The following is a 23,959-nucleotide window of genomic DNA, read 5'->3' as shown; positions in this document are numbered from 1 at the left end:
GGACGCATATCCACAGCATTGTCTGGGAGGGAGGGGAGAAGCTCCGCCCCCCCCAGGGGGGAGGGGAAGGGGGGAGGGAGGGCGGGAGAGGAGGGGAGGAAGAAAGGCGAGGGAAGAGGGGTGTGGGGAGAGACGAAGAGCTCGAGAAAGAGGGGGAGGGAGGACGATCAGACTGGATAAGGGTACATAAAGGCATTGGGGCGGCCAAGAGGGCGAGGAGGGGCGGAGGAGGAGGGAGAAGGGCGGGGCGCCCGAACCCCAATCGCAAGGCCGCCGCCTGCCCAGCCCCGCTGGATTTGAGCCCGACCCGCCGACCGCTGACCCACGAGCGTGCTGGAGCAGTCCACCGGTCGTGGCATCTCACTTTCCAATTCCACAGTCTCCACGGCGCGTGCTAGATGCAGCCGGCTTGGCATACAGGCAAGACTCGGGGTGCTGGGCGTGGGGCGCGAGGCTGCAGGCGCTGGGTGCGGGACGCAAGGTGCGGGGTACCGGGCAGTCCTCTCTCCTCTGACCCCCCTCCCGCCTGGCCGAAAGTTTTCCCGCAGAGTCCCCTGCCTGGTGTAGGTCAGGCCCTCAGTTCTCGCTTACCCCTGGTCTCCTTCTAGGTCCCCCAGCCGCGGGGGTTCCCGAGGGTACGGACTCCACAGGGGCCGCGTAGGCACGGAGCCCCAGCCCGCCCCCCTTCCTGCCGGAGAAAGTTGTGGCTCTAAGCTCGTCCTCCCGATCCGACCCCTGGGATCATTTCCTTCACTCCCGCTCCATTCCCGGGGTCCCCGGGACTCCCTGGAGCGGTGGGGCCGGGCGGCAGGTGCAGGGGTGGCAGGCCGCGACAGCCCTGGGGAGTGCCCGACGCCAGTTCGGTCCCCTTCTTCCTTGCCCAAAGGACGGTTCCCCAGAAGCGGGTTCCAGACCCCCTCACGAGCTCCTTCTGCATTCATTCAGAAGGTCGCAGGGTGAGCCGGCCCCCCTGTTCCTCCGGGCACTTCCCGTTTTCAGTCTCTCCGCCCACCTCCGGAGCTGGTGCCTGAGGTTGTTGGGGCCCTCGCCTTTGCGTCCTCTGCGCCCAAGAGAGGCAGGTGCCTGGGTGGACCCCGGCCGCTTCTGTATTGCGAGCGCCTGCTTTGCATTCAGCTGCAAACCCGGGAGAGCCCTGGGGACAGCAGAGAGGCGCGGTGCCCTGACAGTGAGTCTGAGGGTTCCGCGGTTGCGTCTTACCCATGGGCACTCTGTGGGCCCGGGATTGTTCACAGCACCCCTGCGCCTCCGTGACAGGAGGAGCTAAGCACGAGGCTTCTCAACGCTACCATGCACTTTATACCCAGGAATTCGCATCCCTAGAAGGTATTCTGCCAGAGCACAGAGGGGTGTCTAGAGCCGAACAGGTTTATAGTAAGTACCTTACATGTGATGAATGAATGTTTGAACCAATGAGCTGACAAATAATAATTTGTCCTGGAATGGGACTGGGTTCCTGCCACCATTGATCTTGGTACAATGGGAGGAAAGAATTAGGAACAATGATTCTTTTAAACAGCTGCCTGTGAGCTAGAGCCAGAGGCCTTCTTTCCAGAGAATCTGAATGAAGAATCTGAGGCTGGAATTAATTACTTATCCACCACATTTACTTACTGGGAACTTTTTCAGCAGGTGGTCTGAAGAATTAAAGAAACTTCTCATGACTAAGATATATTGGGTTGTTTAAGGAGAGTTCATTATTTTTAGCGTGTGTCCCAGTGCGGTGTCCCAGGGACTAAGTGTGGAGTTGGCTTGGAAGGTGCCCATTTGGGATCAAAGACCCTGGACGAGGGCCATGAATCTGGGCACCAGCTGTGCTTTCTCCTCTGGAAAGGTCTGCTGATGCCTGGGAGCTGCAGCGTCCAGAGGGCCCCTGCAGGATAAGCGAGGGCCTCAAATGCTGGCTGAGCTCAGAGAGGTGGAGTAGTTTTGGAAAGAGGGTAGTTCTTCCCCTGGGAGGAGATGGTGGCATAGTGTGCAGCCTGCCTGTCTGGGCACCTGGGAGTCTGGGCTGGTACAGTTCAGGATTCCCTGTGTTGGGGAGTGAGGTGAGTCCCTCTCCTCCTTCAGGGATGGGGGGCAATGGTGGAGTACTGGGGACACTGGATAACCTTCGGAGTGCAACCTAGACGTATCCCGTACTCCCCTACTCATTTTTATGCTGGTGAGGAGCACCTTTGGGGAGCCTGGCTGAAAGGAGGCCAGGGGCTCTGAGGTCTCTAGTCATGTCCTCTTCCAGGGGAAGGTGGGGGTGTGCCTTTTGCACCTGGCTGAGTAGGCAAGGCCTCTGCTGAACCTCCAGCTGGCAGTGTCCCTACCTTCCCGAGGGTGGTCTCACTCTGCCCCTGGGGCTCCAGAGCCCACCTCTCTGCATTTCTACATGGCATCTGTTTGGGGGTTCAGGCTGTCTCTTCAGTTTGTGTTATTTTAGGAGTCGGTTGGGAGTGGTAGACAACCTTACACTTTATTTTCAATTCCTCAGTCCTCCTCAGTCTTGGATGCGTTTGCCTACCTGGGACCCTTCAGTCATCTGTTGGTTTTGCTTTGATTTCCTGGTGTCCCAGAGCCAAGCTTTGTGTCTGCCTTCTGTGTGCGAACTGCTTAGGAATGGCCAAGAGGCTTGGCTGGAGAGATGCCCAGGACCGCACATCCTGGCATCTCTGCTGGAGTGCCAAGGGCTGGATTGTGGAGCTTTCCAGAAAGGGGTCCTGGCACAAAAGACAAGAAGACATTGGCCTGATTATTGCTTTCAGTCTTCTCTAGGATATTTTGGCAGGAAGTGTGCTCACTGGGAGGTGGGGTGTAGAGGTGGGACCAGATTGCCAGAGAATCCCATGGAGAGGTGGGAATGCCCACTGGGTGGTCCAAGAGCAGTCCTGGGACTTCCTCACGTCTCCTCCTCTCCCTGAGAGTGAGAAACTGGGAAGGTCTCCGCCATGCACTTGGAATAGAACAAGACATCTGGTCTCTGTCTTTAAGTCATAGTTGCTGCGAACTGTTACAGCTGGGTTTATAAAACCAGGGCAGTGGTCCCCTCCCACCACTCTTCACAGTGTGGTCCAGTGATTTATTCCAATGACACACCACCCTATTTAAACACCTCCTTGCCTTTCCAGAAGAATTTTAAATAAATCTTCAAGGTGGGGTAAGCTCCCACAGGCCTGTGATTGTGGTTTCATTTATTTGGCCTACTGGTAGGTTCCCAAGGAGGACGTCAAGGGGGAGGGGACGGGGCAGGAGGCACAGGGAAAGCAGGGCACAGCAAACATGGACAGCTTTCAGGCTCGGCTGGCTGGGTGACCAAGGGGTCATTTTTGGTCTTGCCTGCAATGGCAGACTCTGAAGCCTGTAATCACAGGTTGATGCAGCTGCTTGGAATGAGAGCTTGAGGCTGGAGGACTCCTGCCCAAGGCAGCTGCGGGTGAACCAGAGAGGGCAGCCTCTCACAGGAGTAGGGGGCAGGGAAGATCATTTGGCTAATTCCCATGGGATGAAGAAAGGGCCTTAGAAGGGCTTTTTCTATTACTTGTATTGATAAAAATTGGCAAAATGATACCTTGTGCTTTCTTTGGACATGTCAACCCAAAGTGATTTGGCAAAGTAGATTTATTTCACCACCAGCATGGCACTTTACCCATAGTTGGCACTCAGTTAAGTGTTTGTTTGATGAACTGCTCATTTCTTTAAAAGTCATGAAAACAGTATTGAATTGCATTCTACCATTTTCTAGCTGCGTGGAATCGGGCAATGCCAGCATCCTTCCCATGTTCTTTTGGCTTCAATCAATGCCTGCTGGGAGAAGGTACATAAGCACGCCAGCTCCCTCACCTCTCTTGGGGTAGCTTTGGGGCATGTTCTCTGCTATCTGTGAGTTGCCTAGCAGGAGCGAATCCCAGTTGCTCACAGTAGTAACTGGCTCCCTTCATTGGCTGCCTTCCCTTCCATGTTCACTTTCCCATTCCCTTCCACTGGCACTTGAATTCTTATCTTAGGGTCAACTTCTGGGGGACACCAACCTAAGACAGGCTTTAGTCCGTAGTTTCAAAGTCATTTGAAGTCTCTGAGTCTCAGTTTCCCCAACTGTGAAATGGAAATCATAACTGTCTCACAGGGATATGGTATTATGTGCTCATCCAGGGGCCTGGTAAACAGCCAGCATTCAGGCAAACATGTGCTGGCTCATTGATTACTATAAAAGGGGCTGTGATGGATTTGGGAGTGAGTATTATGATGGACCATGGAGAATTATAACGCTGTCCTTAGATTAGGTGAGGATACTGAGGTCATCTGCTCACAGTTTTCACACCTAGGCTGTGACCAGTGATGTGCTGATAAATGTTTGACAACTGGCTCTGCAGGGAGGGGAAAAAACCCTGTTTTGTGGTGTTTGGTGGTTTTTGCGGTGTAAATATACCCACCATGGCAGATGTAAAGCCACTAACATGGCATCAATCAACACTGAGTTGGGACAGATGTACTTGGTCAGCCCTTGAGAGCCGGTAGGAGCCAGCTTCACACACCTGACCGTGTCTGAGCTGAGATGTGACCTCAACGATCTTGATTTCCAATTTTGTCCTTAGGGAGAGGAGGATAAGAATTGTACTAGGGATCAAAATGGGTGTATATTCAACTCTGAACTGGCTGATTCACTGTGTGTGAGATACTTCTGAGGTTCATTTAAAGATGATTGAAATGTTTATGCTGAGTCTTTTGGGGCCTCAGTTTCCCTATCTCCAGGGCAAGGGGTTAGATGATTCCACAAGTCTCTTCCAGCCTTTGTTCTCTTTAGGAAGAGTCCATTGCATTCTCCTCCTGTCCACACTAGAGCAAAAACTTTTAACAAAAGAAAACCTTCCATGTGTTCACACTTATAAGTACGTTGCTCACCACGGGCACCCAGCACTGGGCCTTCCTAGAGTTTTGCTATTGTCTTTGCTATTCCCACGTGCTATATATGCTGGCACATGGGAATCCAGTAGACATTAACCCAGTAAAATTCTGCCTTCCTTGTGTACCAGTTTCACTTCATGACACAGGCATGGTGTGTTCCCAGAGGAAGCCTAGGAGGGGATGGTTTCTTATGGAACAGTCCCTATGTTCCTGAACCACTATGCAATGCCACAGACACCCAAGTGGAATCAGAGGAAAGTCCACATAGATAAAAAGACTTTTATATGACGAATTCAACATCCCTAATGTGGTTATACTCATAACGCTCTGTTGACAAAACCCCTACGGGAGTCTCTGACTCAGCAACTCTACCCATAGGAATTCTTATGCGAAGAATACAATTGGATAAGTGCAGAAAAATGTGTGCATGTGGATGTCCTTTGCAGCATTAGTTATAATAATAACCGCCACCACAACAAAAAAATGGAGACTAAATGTCTAACGATAGTAAACCCGTTTGGTATATGGTATATTATATACATTGGAATACCACATGGCTACAAAAAAATATAGGACATAGATGTATATCTATTAACATGGAAAAATATATATCTTTCTAAAGAGCAGGTTAGCAAATAATGTGCTATATTTAGAAAATATATCATCCATTTATATTTGCTTATGGAAGGATATATGACAAAATGTTAATAGTGATTATCTCTGAGTGATGGAATTTGGGGAGATTTTGATCTTAATCTTTTTTTCATATTAAATATTTTTTATTTTTAATGATGGTAAAATATACATAACATAAAATTTACTCTTTTAACCATTTTAAAGTATATAATTCAGTGGCTCTCTTAGTCCGTTGAGGGTGCTATAACAAAATACCATAGACTGAGTGACTTATAAACAACAGAAATTAATTTTTCACAATTCTGCAGGCTGGAGGTCTGAGATCAGGGTGTCAGCAGGGTCAAATGAAGGCCACCTTCCAGATCGCCAGAATTTGTATTACATCCTCACCTAGTGGAAGGGGCTAAGGGGCTCTGTGGCGTCTCTTATAAGGGCACTAATCCCATTCATAAGGGCTCCACCCTTATAACTTATCACCTCCCAAATTTCCCACCGCCTAACATATTTGGCCCCTTGTATCTGTGAGTTCCGCATCTGCTGATTCAATAATTGTGGATGGAAAGTATTGGGGGGCGGAAGTTACATTGTTGCTGACGTGTACTATGTAGTTAGACCTAGGATGGCTGCATCTGTCCTGAACATGCACACTTTTTTTCTTGTCATTACTCCCTAAACAATACAGTCTAACAACTATTTACATTGCATTTATATTGTATTAGATATTATAAGTAATCTAGAGATGACTTAAAGATATGGGAGAATGTGTGTGGGTTATATGCAAATACTACGCCATTTTATGTAGAGGATTGGAGTGTCTGAGGATTTTCGTATCCACAAGAGTCTTAGAACCGATCCTCTGCTGACACTGAGGGAGGACCGTACCATCACATTGTGGTTTAGGACTTCAACATATGAGTATTGGGAGCACATTCAAAATTCAGACCATAGTTATGTCGTTAAGAGCATTCACAGTGTTGTGTGACCATCACCACTATCCATTTTCCAGAACTTTTCAATCATCCCAAACAAAAACTCTGTATGCATTAATCACTAACTCTCCATTCCCCTCACTCCAGCCCCTGTTAACCTCTGTTCTGATTCTTTTTGTGAATTTGCCTGTTCTAGGTACCTCATAGAAGTGGAATCATTCAATTATGTTCCTTTTGTGGACCACAATCTTTTTGCTTATCTATATTTTTAAAATTAAAAAAATGTTTTACTTGTATAATAAAAAGGGAGGGAAAACAAGCCTGGGAGAGAGTGGTGGTGTTTGGTCTCTGCTGGTTTCACTTTAGGCAGGGCCACAAGGTCTTGGCCACACTTCCTGCCTCTGCCCCGTCACCTGGAGTGGGGCTCAAAGGCAGGCAAGCCAAGGGTTGACAAGTGCAGCCCTGCTGGCCTAGAGCTGCCCTCAATTGTGGCTTGTTGGTCGATGGCAGCTGGGCCTCAAGCCCCAGGCCTACTGCTGCCGAATTGTTTCAACCCAGGGTTTTCTGTGTGTGGTGGTGGGATTGAGAGGGTGTGGCTTGGGGTTTACTCTGCCTCGAACTTCACAACTGCCCTGCAATGAGTGAGGTTTAAAGGAGGTGAAGTCGGTGATTGATATCATCTTCCTCAAAGACTGACAATGATAGCTTCAGCCTTTCTACTTCACGCATCTTTTGTGTGTTCCAAACTGTTAAGTACCCACATGAAGGCTGTGGGTAAGGCTGCTGAATGCTTTGTCCACAGTCAGGGTCAGCCTGACTGAGGTACAGGGAGGACCTCAGCTGGTGGGACCCATGAGGCCCCAAGTACTCCCGGGAGATGGGTGGTAGCCTTCTTCCTAAAGCTCCACATAGGATCTTCGAGTTGATCATGTGGACATTTGGGACAATGACTGCTCTCTTGTGTGTACGATGGGTTGTGTCGTGTGATGGGATAACCAGGAACATGGTGCCGTGGGGTGGGGGATGGGGGCAGGGGAGGTGATGGTTATGCCTCAGGTCAAGTCTGAGGTGAAGGGAGGTTGGGAAGCTTGGGGACCCAGAATGGGGAAACCAGATTGTGTGGCCTCATTCAGGGGTCACAGGAGTGGGCCAAGTGGCTTTGCTCTGGGATGCCTAGTTCTGTGGAAAATGCTTAAAGTTCCTCAGTAAGTGAGCTCTCAGAAGGGCCTCCCGGGGCCTCCAGCCAGTGAGTGAGAGGATGTAGGTCTGAGGGACACAGTACTCCCTGGGCTCTCCAGAACTTTCTTTACCTGGCTCTGTCTGTTTTCTGTCTGCCCAGCCGGAGGCTGCTCTTTTACTCCCAGAAAGTTAGGGAAATGTAAAGATTGTATAGAGATGGTCTCTGAAGGGCATTTTGAGGAGAAGTTCTGTTTTTCGTGGTGCTGGTATTGTTAGGTTTAGTCAGCTGGGTGCAGGGCAGACATGGGAGGGTGTGAACATGGTTTTGTGGAAAACTTCCCCTCAGCCTCCTGGAAATACTGTGGAAACCCCCAGATGTGCCATTTCGCCTGTTACTAAGATGGATTTGAGAGCTGCTGTGTGAGGGGGAATTTCCCCATGTAGCTGTAGGGTGTCAATGAGGTTAAAAGGAGGTGGATGTAAGATGCCCCACAATGGCTGCCCCGGAGGAGGGCTCAGCACACGGGGACCTTCCTTCACTCTTCCCTCCTTACTGCTCCTTGAATGCGAGGAAACTTCACTCTGGGGGTGGAGGAAGCCAGCAATCCTGGCTCTTGCATTTCCAATCCTGGCCCCAGGTAGCAAGGAAAGGAAACCCCAAGATCTCTACACACAAAGTCAGTCTCAGCCTACAGCACCAAAAAAGGAAGAACTGCTGGGGTTCCCTGAGGAAGGGGATGTGACCTCAGAGATGAGTCTCAGAGAAACCACTCAGTAAACAGGAAGTGTGGCCAGAAAGAAACCTGTGCTTATAGGAAATGGGGAAGTGGAGGTGGCCCCTCCTCACCTGCCCAGATAAGTCAGCACATCCCTGCAGAGACACCAATCCACAGATGGCAAGTACCCGCGCTCCACCCCCCAGCACATGGGCAGATAGTAATTACTGGGCTGGAGGAAAGCTTAATTTGCCCTTCCCCAGTAAGGGCATAAAACTCCCCTATAAAATAGCCTTCAGTTTTGAGAAATGTAGGTCAAGGAATGCTTAGTTGTATTTGCCTTATTGGGAACAGTGATGCCTCCACCAACTTCACTCTCTTTTCTCAGGCCAACTCAGTCACACAGAATTTCACATTTTGTTGACTTTTAGTTCATGAGGGTTACATCTCGGCAGGGTCCCTCCCTCTGGTTGAATGTGATGTAGGTGCTGCTTTAGGGAGGCAGATATGACCGCACCCTTCCCTGGGGGACTGTAGATATTGGTGGGCTAGCTTTCTAGGTCCTTGGTTTCTCTGAGCCAGAGTCTAAATTGTACACACACACACACACACACACACACACACACACACCTCTGTCTGGAGTTTTCACTTCCTTTATGCCTTTTTTTGTCCCACTCCAACACCCTGATTCTCTGATAGAAGGCTAAGAGCCTCTGAGTTTCCTTCTAAAAATGCATTCAGAAGGTCAAAGCCTGTGGACGCTGTTGGGACTTCCCTATAAACAAGCAGTTGCTCATCTGAGCCTATGAGGTGATTGTTTGGGTAGGTCCCAGTGGTGACTTTCCAGGTCACTCACTTAGCCACACCACCTGCTGGTATGGGAATGGGAGGTAGGCCTTTATGGCAGGAATCCCAGGACCATTTCCTCAGATCTTCCCCAGTCCCACTGGGAATTCAGACCTGTGTGCGGAAGCGCTGAGCCCCAGGAAGGGCTGAGGCCCCAGGAAACAGCCAGGGCTTTGCAGACCAAGCTGTTTGGGGGATCCCAGCTTGGCCACCTGTTGAATCTCAGTTCGCATCTGCAAGTGGGCTAGGCGAGGCCTGCGTTTTGCAAGGGACTCGAGGTTGCCTGTCAGCAGGAGCCTTGTACCTGTGTCAGTCAGGCCCCAGGGCTTTTTCCAGGATAGGGGGACAGGTGGTTTGTGGGGCTCATGAGTGTGAGGGGTAGCTTGTTCTTTAGACAGAGGGTAAGATGTGACTGAGGTTCATGGCTCTGTGACATTGCAAGTGCCCTGGTCCCCGAACAGGGTGTCCGTCCCTGGCCTACAGCTTGTCCCTTGGGCCAGTCACTCACTCACCTCCTATCCCCAGGGACCCCCAGGCCTTCTGTGGCTGGTAGCTGAAGCTGGCCTGCGCCTGCCTGCTGTATGGAGCCCGTATATCCAGCGCTTAGCTGAGGCACCATAGAAGGAGCACGGTTCACGTCAGCTCTGTGACCTGGGACAAGTCTCCTGACCCTCTGGGACCTTCTGTTTCCTCATCTGTAAAGTGGTGAAAATAAAGCCTTCCCCGTGTGTTCCTGTAAGGAATAAGATAAAACTTTTGGAGTCCTGTCACCTATAGCACCAGCATCACTTAGGAGCTTGTTAGAAATACACGTTCTCAGACCCCCTCCAGAAGTACACAGAAACTGGGGAAGGAGGTGCAGGAATCTGTATTTTAATGAGCCCTTCCAGGGGATTCTGATACTCACTCAAGTGTGAAACCTCTCCTCTAGAATATGGCCAGATCAGGTGATTTTTAGCTGAAATCTCTTCCCCTTCACCTCAAGAAAAGCTGTTGTAAGTAGGGGTTCTGCTTTGCATCCGACAACCCTGATTTTGAAGCCCAGCTCTGCCCCTGCCTGGCTGTATGGTTTTGGACAAGTCACTTCGATTCTTTTTGCCTTAATCGTATCATCTGCAGAATGGGGACGTTGAGGTTTCTTTCTTCAGGGGGTTGTTGTGGGGATTAAATGAGTCGAAGCAGGTAATAGCCCATAGTAAGTTCGCATTTAGGGTCAGTGTTACTCATATTTGTTGCCTTATCAGCACAATAATAATAATAATACTGTGATTATTCTCCTGATTTATGGGGAAACAGGTGACTGGGGCCTCCTGTGACTAGTCTTCTGCTAGTTCTCTTGAGCTAAGTCCTTTTTTACCTGCTTCCAGGTAAGTGCCATCTCTTTTCAAGCAGGGCAAGCCAAGCTTTTCCCAGCTTCTTCCCTTCCCTCTTCTGCAATGCTTAACATTCTTTTGGGGTGGGGAGGGGCAAAGCCTTTTATTTACAGTCACAGTAAAGCTGAGAAAGTGCAGTGCATACAACTAGCACACTCGACCTTAACTTTCCCTCTGGTGGTGTTTGATGCTTAGATCCTTTCCTGAGCAGAGTGATTAGGAAAGTTGTGTGGATGGGTCACTAGGGGCCTGGACACCCCGAAGGAAACCAGGTAGAAGCACAGTTAGGGAAGGGAGGATTGGTGAGATGAACAGGTCGACCCCACAGTAGAGAGGACACGGGCCTGGCCAGTAAGTGGGCCTTTAATTAAATAAAGCAGGCAGGGCAGAAGACAAAGTGTGTGTGCCCTGTAGCCTTCCGAGGCAGTCCAAATTTTGCCCATGTCCAGGATAGGCTAGATTTGGGACCCATGAGGTGCAATCTCTCATCATCTCGAGACCTTGGCAGGGCCCCAGGCCGCAGCTCAAGTCTCCTTCCTTGTGTGGAGCAATAGGGCTGGGGCTTCCTGTTTGCCATAGCTACTTCTTCCTGCCCCCATGCCAGAGGGCTGAAGTGCAGAGGGGACAGCAATAGCTCCTCTGTCAAAGCTACTTGGTTACACAAAGCAGAGTCCTGCAGGAGACCTGATGGGGCAGTCTTTAACACTATAGTATGAAGCACTGTGTCAGATAACTCTTCAACCCGGGAGCTCTAGATTGTCCCCATGGGGCAAGATGGGGTTGAGAGAAGAGGTGGGGACAGGCCCAAAAAGGGGAAGCTCAGGGCCTCCAGCCAGCATTTCCTTTGCATCTGGGGCCTGGGGCCAACTTCCTGGCTTCCTGGCTTCTGTGGTGTGCTGTTCTGCTTTGCATGATGGGGCCCTTTGGATTGGCTCTGTGCCTGCATACACTGGCCCTCTGGGATGCTCTACGTTGTCCCCTTACCCCTTTAAACTATTAATAAGGGGGATGGGAACACTAAAGACCAAACTCAGTTTGCTTTTAGAAAAATTCTAGTTTCTCCGTTCTTGAAAACTGCTTTGAGAGGAATTTGGTAGTGTCCTCAATCTACACAGCTCTATCCCTATCAGATTTCAGACCGATTCTCAGTCCTGTTTGTACATTAGCATGGCCCAGGGAGGCTTTAAAAATACTCATGCCTGGGCCCTGGCCATTGGGGCTGATGAAATTGGTCCAAGATACAGCATGGATGTCAGGACTTTAAATCAACTTCTCTCACTGCCTTCCCCCCATCCCCTGCCTCGTCCCCAATGTGGGAGAGTCTCCAGAATTAGAACCTCTGAGATATCTTGTCATGCCTCAAGGCCAGCTGTTCCTCCTTCCCCATTTGGTTTCAGCTGAGGCCCTCTCACTGTTTAGGGAGTGGCTCTGTGGAGTGACTTCTGGATATTTTCCATGGATGGCCCTCCGCTCCCCAAGCCCGTCTCTTTTCCTAGCTATACTTTCTTAGACCCTATGACTTTCCGTATCTTATCAATTAGCTGTTGTTTCCCACCTTCCATCTTAGCCCGGGAACTGAGGTGGGGAGTGGGGTGAGGCCTGGCTTTTGCTATACAACCAGGAAGATACTTTAGGAAACCAAAAACAAACCACTGAAGGGGGATTTTTCCCTCTCACCCTGGACTTTCCTGCCAGGAGTTGCCCACCTTTCTGTTCTGCATTTGCCCTCCTCCCTCTGGGGACTTTCCAGTTCTTAAATAAGCGGAGAGACACTTGTTCTCTAGGCTGGAACTGTATAGTGATGAGCCAGCATCCCGGGGGATGCTCCAAGACCCACCCATTAACTGTAGTGTGTTCTCCAGGCTCCTTGAAAGAAAGGGAATGAAGGGACTGGAGCTTGGAGGAACCAAGGCTAGGAACAGAGGAGATTCCGCTCTCTTTGGAGTGAGCTTTGCATGCCTTTTCCCCTCGGCCTGAGCTTCTTGAGGATTTGATGTTTGCCCTCTTCACAGGAAGCTGAGCTGGTGAATTTCATTTACTCTGGGGAGGCCTCATGTGGGAGCCTGGAAACACCTGTGAGTGTGGGGGAGCCGTCTGCGAATAGGAAGAGGAACAGATCCTTTGTGCAACAACTTCTGGCTTTTGACTGGTCCAGAGCTTGGACAAGTCTGTCCCCATTCCTGCAGTTCAGCCTTGCATCGGATGTGGTGATCATGTGTGGCAGCTGTTTCCTCCCAGCTTGAGAGTGAGTGGGAGAAGTGACAGATCCACGAGCTGCTTCAAGCCTAGATACAGGGAAGGCAGAGTGGACGCTGTTGGTACCCACCAGGATCCCCTTTATCTATCGCATGTTATGGGTGTTGACTGCCGGCAGATCTTAGCTGCTCCCTAGTCCTGAGAACGGCTGTAGTAGGGAAATGCCCAGGAGCTCACCCCCTCCTGCCAGGGGTGACCTGTATAGTCAATGACTGACTGGCACGGGAGTACAAAGGCCTGGCCTGCTTGTCTCAAGGTGGGACAACTCCGTGAAGTTATTCACACCCTGCAGCTCCCATGGGATCACGCTGTGGCTGGACTCTAGCTGAAACCATGTCAGTCCCAGTCCTGCTTCCCTCACAACCTTAATGGCTGTCTCTTGAGAACACTTCCTCAGTAAATCATGTGCCGAAGAAGAATCCTCATTTCAGACTCTGCTTCTAGGAAACCCCTGACCTAAGACCCCAGTTTAACTACTCCCTTCCTTGAAAACATAATGGTAATGGGACTATTTACAGGAAAGAGGTGCAGGCTGGGAGCTGGGGGTCCAGAGAGAGGAAGCTCCAGGTCCAGGTGAGGAAAGAAAGCTGGACAGATGGTTTCTGTGTGGTGGGAAGTGGTGTGAGGAAGGACAGGCTGAGGTGTGAGCCCTTGCTGCCCCCCACCCCCAACACTGCCCAGGAGCAGCGGGGACAGTATGTAGGGGGAGCTCAGTTTCAGATCAGGGCTTAGGGAACCTGTGAGTTTGTTTGGGTCTGAGGAGAAGCCTAGGCACACTTACAGAGCGTGAAAAGCGGACCCAGAAATTTCTCTGTGGCTGGAATGTCATCATACTCAGTGGTTTAGGAACCTTTTGTTTGTGAAGACATTCTTTTGGATCTTAGGGAAAGTTGTACCCCCAAGTTGTCTTTGAAGGAGGTAGGAAGTATGGATGGCTTTCCCATGGGACATGTTAGGTTCCACTGACAAGCTGGATGGCATGGCACAGGCATTTCATGGAGCTGAGAAGAACCCGGGACATTCTGCCAGGGCATGAAGTCGGTGCCACAGACTGACTGGTTGGTGACCCCACTGTGTCTCCAACATGACTAGGGCCTGGGAGGCTCATGTCCTAAGTTGGTGACACCGACGACATTCACACATCCAGACATTTTTGCAGACGTGGTTTGTAGTTTGTAGGTGTTCGGTATGCATTTTATCTTTTACAGTTTTTTTTGAAGAGAAGTTGTACTGATTTAGCACTCTTGCAGGGTAAATGACTATATTCACAGAGGGGGTTCAATAGCTTTAAATATGTTTTAGATTTCCAAAGCTTGGCTCCACGTTAAAAATTATTTGTGTCAAATCTGCTTTTTCATTCGTGTCGCCTTTCTTCTTCTCCACTCCTTTCTCAGTGTGGGAAGCTTTGAGCTGTGTCAGTTCTGTGCCTGAGACACTGGCTGATGTGGGAAGCCTCCTCTTTGCTCCCTGTCTTGCTTTCCCTTCTTTGAAGAGATGGTGACAATCACTTCTGTATTCTCAAGGTATGTGGAAGTGACACTTATGATTCTTATAAGGTGTTTTGGAGTCCAGGAGGAGGCCGTACATTTTTGATAATAACAGAGAAGACTGAAGAGCTACAACCAGCCAGCTGAGTGACTCCCTCTCTCCAAGGCTGCAGATATTGGCAGGCACCTTTGGAGGAAGTATCCAATTGAATCCACATTCCAGCCCCATCAGCCATCTTCCTTTGAGCCTTCCCTGTGTGAGGAACTATACTTTGTTTAAGGAGTATCGGACTGAACTCTAAATTTCTGGCCCTTTGTTGGCTCTGCTGCTGTGTTTGCCTTAAAGCATCTGTAAATTTAACTGGCTTTTCCTTTTCTATTTTCCCCCCCAGCCAGCTGGAGGTGGCCAGGGATTTGTGGTGATGGCTGGAAAGTTTGTGAAGGGAGAGGCAGATGTTGTCCTTGAGGCAGACATAGGAGGGGTCCTAGAATCAGTTACCTACAATTTCAGTTCAACAGTGTGGTAGGCTATGTAAGTATTTTCTCAACATTCCTAACCCAAGAAACACAAAAGTAAGAAAAAAAGTGGGGAGAAGTCAGGCTGGTGACAAAGATTGGGCAACATGAGCCCATAGGTCAGATTTATAGCGATGGCCTTGGTAAGATCACCCAACAGGCTGAGCGTGACCAAAAGTCTTGGAGAATCCTCACATTTGGGCCATCAATCTATTTGATTTATATCTGTAACTGAACAAAGAGTTCATCCACCTGGCACTGCAGATAACTAATTACACTGTCATTTGGGTGCAGTGAAAGCAAGTGGCATTTATTATATAGCGCTACACAATGGAGAACGGGCAGCTTGTGCTGCAAAAACCTGAGCTTCGCCATGGTTTTCAGACATGGTTTTTTTTTTATAGAGCAAAAATCATGGTTGTGGGCTGTGTTGATTGGTGAGTTCTTATACAAGCTTCAGCAAGCTGATTTATTGAACTCCTGGGGACATCCTGTCTGGGTCTATGTGACTATGACAAGTAACTTTTATAAGTGGTATAAGATAGGGGTCCAATTACATTCTTTTACATATGAGTATCCAGTTTTCCCAATATTTATTGAAGAGGCTGTTCTTTCCCCAATAACTATTTTTGGCTCCCTTGTGAAATATTAGTTCACTATATATGCATGGGGTTTTTTCTGGGCTTTTGATTCTGTTCCATTGGTCTATGTGCGAATATCATACTGCTTTCTTTACTGGAGCTTTGTATAATAGTATAGTTTGAAACCAGGAAGTGTGATGCCTCCAGCTTTGTTCTTTTTTTCTGAGGATTTGGCTCTTTGAGGTCTTTTGTGGTTCCATACACAGTTTAGGATTTTTTTTTTTCTGTTTCTGTGAAAAATGCCACTGGAATTTTGATAGGGATTGTATTGGATCTAGATATAGCTTTGGGTAATATTGACATTTTAACAGTATTCTTCGGATCCATGAACATGGGACATCTTTTCATTTATTTTTGTCTTCTTCAATTTCTTTCATCAATGTCATATAAGTTTAAGTATACAGATTTTTTCACCGCCTTGGTAAAATTTATTCCTAAGTATTATATCATTTCTGATGCTATTGTAAATGAAATTGTTTTCTTTATTTCTTCTCAGATAGTTTGTTGTTAGTGTATAGAAATACAACTGATTTTTGTATGCTGATTTTTTTTATGTTGCAACTTTACTGAATTTATTGATTCATTCTAACAGTTTTTTTGGTGGAGTCTTTAGGATTTTCTCTATATAAGATCATATCACCTGCAAACAGAGACGATTTTACTTCTTTCTTATTGATTTGGATGCTTTTTATTTATTACTTTTCCCTAATTGCTCTGGCTAGGACTTCCAGTACTATGTTGAATAGGACTGGTAAAAGCGGGTACCCTTATTCTGTTCCTCATCTTAGATGAAAAACTTTCAGTTTTCACCATTGAGTTTGATGTTAGCTGTGGGCTTGTTGTATCTGGCCTTTACTATGTTGAGGTACCTTCTTTCCATACTGAATTTGTTGGCGTTTTTGTCATGTAAGGATGTTGAATTTTGTCAGATGCCTTTTCTGCATCTATTGAGATGATCATATGATTTTTTTATCTTTCATTTGATTAATGTGATGTATCACATTTATTGATTTGCATATGTTGAACCATCCTTGCATCCCAGGGATAAATCCCACTTGATCACATTGTAGGATCATTTTAATACACTGTTGAATTCAGTTTGCTAGTATTTTGTTGAGAATTTTTGCATTTACATTCATCAGTTATATTGCCTTTATCTGGCTTTGGTATTAGGGTAATCCTTGCCTTGTAAAATGAGTTTGGGAGTGTTTCCTCCTCTTTAATTTTTTGGAAGCGTTTGAGAAGGATTGGCCTCAATTCTTTAAATATTTGGTACAATTCACCAGTGAAACAATCTGGCCCTGGGCTTTTCTTTGCTGGGAGGTTTTTGATTACTGATTCATTTTTATTCATTATTAGTCTGTTCAGATTTTCTGGTTTTTTTGTTGTTGTTATTGTTGTTTTACAATCCAGTCTTGGTAGGTTGTGTGTTTCTAGGAATTTATCCAGTTTTCTAGGGTATCCAATTTGTTGGCATATAATTATTCGTAGCTGTCTCTTAAGATCCTTTGTATTTCTGTGGTATCAATTGTAATATCTTCTCATTCATTTATGATTTTGTTTATTTGAACCTTTTCTTCTTAGTCTAGCTAAAGGTTTGTTAATTTTGTTTATCTTTTTTGAAAACTAGCTCTTCATTTCATTGATATTTCCTATTGTTTTTCTGGTCTCCATTTAATTTATTTTTGCTCTGTTCTTTGTTATTTCCTTCTTTCTGCTAATTTTGGGCTTAGTTTGTTCTTCCTTTTCTAGTTTCTTGATGTGTAAAATTAATTGTTTATTTGTGATTTTTGTTTTTAGATGGACAGATGTGTGACAAAGTGAAGATAATAAATGTCAAGGGTAGAATAGTACATTCTTTCCATACTGAATTTGTCACATGGCTATTCATTGTCTTATTTCTTCAACTGTATGTTTGAAAATTCTCATAATAAAATGTTTGATAAATTTATTCTAATGCCATTACCCAGAGAAAGCCAGCTTTTCATTCATTTATATACATCTGCCAAGGGTTCTCAACTGGGGCAGTGTAGGTTCTAGAGGACACTTGGTAATGTCCGGAGAATTTTTTATTATCATCACTGGGGAGGTACATCTAGTGGGTAGAGACCAGGGATGCTGCTAAACATCCTTCAATGCACAGGACAACAAAGAATGATCTACTTCCAAATGCCAATAGTGCTGAGGTTGAGAAACCTTGGCGCGCGCGCACAAACACACACACACACATATATAACAGGTCCTCAAATAATGTCATTTCATTCAATGTCATTTCATTATAATGTTGATGAATGCCTTAGGAACTTAACCTTTGATATAAGTTTATATCAATTAGCCTATGGTAAAATTGTTTCATTATATATTGTTTTGCTTAAAGTTACAGAACCTATTGGTAATGTTGGGGACTGACTCTATCTATTTATCTATCTATCTATCTGTCTATACACACACACATACAAACACATACATATAAAACTGAATATCTGAATATATATCCATTCAAATAAATGTGTGTATATATATATATATATATATATATATATATATATATATATATATAAATGTATTTTAAACAAATATATTTTAAACAAAAACAGACTCATAGGGCCAGCCCGGAGGCTCAGGCGGTTAGAGCTCCATGCTCCTAACTCCGAAGGCTGACGGTTCAATTCCCACATGGGCCAGTGGGCTCTCAACCACAAGGTTGCCAGTTCGATTCCTCGAGTCCCGCAAGGGATGGTGGGCTGTGCCCCCTGCAACTAAGATTGAAAACGGCACCTTGAGCTGAGCTGCCTCCCAGATGGCTCAGTTGTTTGGAGTATGACCTCTCAACCACAAGGTTGTTGGTTCGACTCCTGCAAGGGATGGTGGGCTGTGCCCCCTGCAATTAGAAACGGCAGCTGGACCTGGAGCTGAGCTGCGCCCTCCACAACTAAGACTGAAAGGACAACAACTGAAGCTGAACGGCACCCTCCACAACTAAGATTGAAAGGACAACAACTTGACTTGGAAAAAAGGCCTGAAAATACACACTGTTCCCCAATAAAGTCCTGTTCCCCTTCCCCAATAAAATCATAGAAAAAGAAAATTAGCTGTAGCTGCACTTTAAAAAAAAAATGGACTCATAGTTTTATAAACTGTTTTCATAATATATTATTTTCCGAGGTAATTAAATTGCCTTCACATATTTTAATGATGATTGTAGCTGTATATGCTGTGATTTATTGTGCCCAGCTCTATTTCGGCATTGTTACGTGTTTTACCAATCTTTAGTATACCTCAGTAGAATCTGAGCCTTTCCTGTCAGAGGAATCTCTATTCTGTGTTGTGAAGGTCTCTTCAGGGATGACTCATTGGTTGTTCTTGGAACCAAGTTGGGTGTCAACATTCTCTGTGGCTGGGGCACTTGTTTTGGGGCTGTCGAACGGTTGTCATCTTCCTTTGGGTGTTTATTCTCAGAGGCTGTGGCAAGCAGAGACAGCAGCCAGCAGTGTGACATCACACTAGCCCTGGGTCAGCACTGGGCTGCGCAAGCTATGGATCTGGAATGTGGACAGAGAGCCCTGTGCCCCCAGTCCCTTGGTCCAAGTTCTGCTGAGTTCCTAAAGGCACAACCGGACTTTAACCTCTGTCTTCTCCTTTCAAATACAGGCTTCTCCTGCTGATGAAAAGAGAAAGGAAGAATGGACTACAGTCACCAAACTTCCCTAGTCCCATGTGGAAAAGATAAATACATTTCCAAGTAAGACTTTTTGCTTGTAGTATTGTGTCCCCAAGGCCAGTCCCACGGAAGTCACTGGCAGAGGTGCCTCCTCTATACATGAGAGAACTGGGGCTCTTGTATGTGAGAAGGAGCTAAGTAAGCAGCTGAGTGTGGACTAGTGAGAGCGTAAGCAAAATTGCTGCTCTAGATAAAAACATGCCTCCAGAGCCTGGCCACAGAGAGTGAAGTAAAGCGTACCTTCAAGACGTGGCACCTTTGAGGGCTCAAAAGAGATGGTGTCCTGGAGGGCTTCCAGGAGGAGGAGTTAGCGGTGGCTGCTCACGGTCCTATCTGTGGCATCTCCCAAGGGAGTCACAGCTGAGCTGTGTCCCTGTGCTGCTGGGGTTCTGACTAGAATGGGCACAGGTTCCCCCTGAACAGAAAGAGACAGTGTCATTGCTTTATAGACACTAACATCTCTTGAACTCAGCCTTTGGCTAATGTGACAGGGGCTGAGCCAAAATGGACTTTTTTGAATTATAAGTTTCAGGATATACTTTTATATTCTTTATATTCAGCACAAGGATTTGCATATGCTGGATGCTCTCTATCTTAACTAAATATTTAATTTATCTGAGACCAAATTATTTTAATTCTTTTAGACACCCTTGGCCATCTACAGACATAGTTGTGTGAACTATAGATCATTGTCATTTCACTGATGGATTTCCCCAGGGACTTCTGACCAGTAATTTTACATCCTAGTTTCAGATCTGTGTGTTCAAAAGTAGCAAACAGCTTTTGTTGTAGGTTGTTTAGAGTCACATTTTCCACTAGTTCATTTTGGCTTGCATAGAATTACTCCAACTTATCTGGGTCTAGCTTGTCAGGAGCTTCTTGGAATTTCCAGCCAATTTTGACCTCCGTCATGGCCCCAAGTCTCTCCATTGAATGCCTGGATTTAGAGGGACCAAACTCCATTGTCCTTGCCTGAGAATAGGCAAAATCACACAGCAGCCTCCCCAAGTTCCTCTCTCCTCCCAGCCTTCACGCACTACCATGCACTTTTAGACAAAACTTAATCTGACTATTCTCAGATTTGACGAGGGCTCACCCTGATCACAAAGGGCAGGAAGCCCTCTCTCTTCCATGTTCAGTAGAGCTGTGTCCCAGGGGACACCTGGAAACTAGTAATTAGCAGCTAAGAAGGCCTGATACCAGGCTTCAGAGGGGACTTGTATGTAAGTTAAAACATTTTTTAAATAAACTAAAAGCACCTAGGGTAAACAAAAAGACAAAAGCACCTAGAATAGAATATTGCCAGGGCCCAGCCGCCCCCTCATGCCCACTGTTAGTCCCTACTTTCTAAGGTGAACCACTATCCTGAATGGTGTCCGAAACCCTGTCTATGGGCTTTGAAGTGTGTTTGCCTCTGTGAGTCTCTGACTTATTCAGGACTGCTTATTTAGCTTGGGTTTGGGAAGTGTTGTCAGAGCTGCCAGTCTTTGTCAGTAGACAAGGCCTGCCTCAGTTTTCTAGAGTTGCTCCTGACATTCAGTCTCTTCTAGGTGGTGTTTACTCTTGACCTTGACCCTGGGGGAAAATGATGGGAGTGGTGGTAGAACTGTGTGTGTGTGTGTGTGTGTGTGTGTGTGTGTGTGTGTGTGTACACACACATGTGGACAAACCCTCAGAACGGGGTGACTAAAGACCAGGTTAGACATGAGAAAAAGAGGAAACAACTGCATCATAAGTGGCTTCAGCTGAGAATATTACACCTCGTGTAATTTCTTCCTAAGGAATGAACTTCTCCTGCATCTGAAGACCTACAACTTGTACTATGAAGGCCAGAATTTGCAGCTCCGACACCGTGAGGTGAGCAGTCCCCAGGGAAGATCTGTGAGGCTCCTTCTCTGATGGGCCAGCCCAGTCTTTGTCTTCATGTGTCCTGGGTGTGAGGGGCCTTGTGTCCTGGGTCCCTGTCCCTTCTGCCACAGTGAGTGGCTTCTCATTTAGGATGTTAGTGGGAATTGCTGGAGTTCTTTGGAAGGAGTCCCTAAGTCCAAAGTTGTTCCAAAAAGGGGGAACTTTTCTGTTCCAAAGACATCCCTGTGGATGTGTGGCTGGGTTAGCACCAGCCTCAGAGGGGGCTGCTCTAAAGGAAGTCTTTCATGAAGTGACCCTTTCAGATGGCTCTTGAGCCAGCTTCTCTCTTCCTGGGAAATCCAGGAACCTTGCCCAGTCTTTTATGTTTACACATTTGGGCCCGGGTCCTATTGCTGCAGCAACCTGGGCAAGTCACCTAAGCTCCAGGTGGCAAAACTCTTAGCCTTTCTCCACAACTGCAGCAGCCTTCCTAGGGTGCCTTCTTGGAATGCCCTTTGTTATCCATCTGTCTTTCCCCAACCCCCATCATGAATCTCAGTTTACTCATCCTGTATCCATTTCTGTAAAGCCTGTTATCAGATAGATGGTGAGTTATATAGGAGCCTGGTAGAGTAATTTATACTCTAGTGTTCTTGACTGATAAGAAGGTATGTCTATACTCTTCCGAACACATTTTCAGATTATCAAGCCATGGTGATTTAATCCACAGAAAAAGATATCAGATGGTAGAATTTCAGCTAGTAAACCAGGCTGGTTGGGATAGTATTTGGGATGCAGTGACCTTTTTGTGTCTCTCAAACCAGGCAAAGCCCTGCTTTGGGTTAAATTCTGTCCTATAATCATCTAATATAAAGTAATGATGGCAGACTTGACCATATATGTAGCCTGTGCTTAAATAAAACCTTTCTCCCCAAGACTCGCAAATGCCCTACAGTAACTCCATTCCTCACCTGCCTCTTTTATTCTCCCTCCCTCTCTAAAGATGATCCCAGAGCTCAGGCTAGTTGCTCACTGGACAGGTGTCATCTTTATCCGTGGAGCTTATCCTGAAAATGTGGCCATGGCCCAGGCCTGACGTCTGTGGACCCTGCCCATAAAACATGGGTTCAGAAAGATTTTTCTGAGACGTGGGAAAGAAGGCCTGACCCTTCTGGCCATTGCCCTCAAAGCCTCTACTCATTAGTGACTGGGCCATTAACATGATTTTAGTCCTTAAACAGCTTTTTTGGGGTGTGTCCTATAGCATAAACTGTCAAAATCCTTGGGGATTAGAGTTTCATGATCATAAATGAGATCCATTTCTTTGGGATAAAACATGCACATGCCCTTAGAAGAGTTTCTAACTTATTTAAGTTTCATTTAACTTATCACTCAACAACACTTGAGTATAAATTGGGATTTCTTGCAGGATTTATTCACCTTTTGGAGAGTCATGATGTAGCACATTAGCCTTTTGTAAGTTCTAGGAAGTTGTACTGTTAAGAAACATGATTCACACAGCAGCTCCCAACTCATGATCACTTGACACCCTTTTAAGTTAACACCTGATCTGCCAGAGGAGCTGGTGCGCTGTAGAATAAACTTGGGGCAGTGTTACTTTAAACCTCCGTTAACCAGTGGGTCGATTGCTAAACATTTGTTGTAGCGAATGATGCATCATTATCCACAGTAGAGGAAGGGAAAGTAACTAAACTGCAAGAATTCAGCTCTTGCTTCTATTTGCAAGGCTAGTCTTACGGTAAGAGCTGTATTCTTCTTTCTTTAAAGTCATTAGTGTAAAAGCAAACAAACAAAAAACCCATTTTGATCATTTGCACATGTATATTTAACTTCTCAAAGCAACTGTTGTGCTGACCCGTGAGGTCACCTTCATAGCCTCAGGGGTAGTTGACAGTGGAGCTTCTCGGAGCCGGGGTGTGACTATAACTCAGGTGAGTCCAGCTAGGACATGGTGCTGGCTTTTCTTCTCAACTCATCATACCAACTGCTTTGTGGGCAGGAAGAAGACGAGTTCATCGTGGAGGGGCTGCTGAACATCTCCTGGGGGCTGCGCCGGCCCATCCGTCTGCAGATGCAGGATGACAACGAACGCATTCGCCCCCCTCCCTCCTCTTCCTCCTGGCACTCGGGCTGTAATCTGGGAGCTCAGGGGTGAGTGAGGAGAGAGAGGACTGGGAGTGACTCGGGGTTTCTGGGGGGTTCTGTGTGTTCTCAAGCAGGTAAATGCCCCCTTCTTCTGGCCAGCCTTGACCGCAGCTCCCGTTCCTAACTCCTGCACTGCCCACTTGCTCTGCTCCGGAATGAGGACAAAGGGGCAGATATTGGTGTGATCCGGCCTCCATGCCTGTCACCACAATCACTGAGTGACAGTCAGAGTGAGGAAGGGAGATGTCGAGTGAGAGAGAGGTGCCAATATGCCTGAGTGAGCAGCGTGTCCACTTTCATGGAGAACTTCCGAGTCTCTGAGGGGTGTTAGTGGAGGCCAACCAAGCCTGGCCTGCAGATTTCTGACAGGACATTCGATGCCCCAGTGTCCTCCCCACTGGGACTAGTCCTCATAGAGAGACCCCAGTTTGGAGACTTTTAGGGCTCAGACCTTCTGACCAAAGCTCTCCGTGTCTTGGGGGAACCTGGAAGAAGAAAAGGAATGTCAGACCCTGTCCGAGTCAGCCAAGCGAGGTCAGCCAGGCTTCTGTTCCCTTCAGGCCACACCTGGAGCTGGTTGGAGGTGTGGTGCTCAGCAGTCTGTGAAGTCCCGTCTTCCGAGTGCCCACCGGAAGGTCTGTGAAGAGCCTGTACCTCCCCTTCCTCATTGTCACATGGATAGCTGAGTGTGTCTTGTAAGGCACACCCTCTGTACTGTCCTTGTTGGACTTCAGTTT

General features: G+C 47.1%; 1 protein-coding gene across 2 annotated transcripts in view; it reads left to right on the top strand.

The window, feature by feature from the left end:
- The first annotated feature begins 227 nt into the window (after positions 1–227).
- RASSF2 (Ras association domain family member 2) overlaps positions 228–23,959 on the top strand; it is a 36,191-nt gene continuing 12,459 nt past the window's right edge. Inside the window, exons 1-4 of one of the 2 annotated variants that reach the window (XM_019733778.2) lie at positions 228–420; positions 19,139–19,229; positions 20,990–21,065; positions 23,077–23,228. In XM_019733778.2, coding sequence (XP_019589337.1) covers positions 19,171–19,229; positions 20,990–21,065; positions 23,077–23,228 — 287 coding nt within the window. In that variant the 5' untranslated portion in view covers positions 228–420; positions 19,139–19,170. Of the gene's footprint in view, positions 421–1,042; positions 1,393–19,138; positions 19,230–20,989; positions 21,066–23,076; positions 23,229–23,959 lie in introns of those variants that run through there. The other variant, XM_019733779.2, reaches the window with a different exon arrangement.

Source organism: Rhinolophus sinicus, linkage group LG13 (assembly GCF_036562045.2).
Source record: "Rhinolophus sinicus isolate RSC01 linkage group LG13, ASM3656204v1, whole genome shotgun sequence".
Classification (NCBI taxonomy): domain Eukaryota; kingdom Metazoa; phylum Chordata; class Mammalia; order Chiroptera; family Rhinolophidae; genus Rhinolophus; species Rhinolophus sinicus.
The sequence above is the reverse complement of the archived record's forward strand: the minus strand, read 5'-3'. Positions and strand labels throughout refer to the sequence as shown.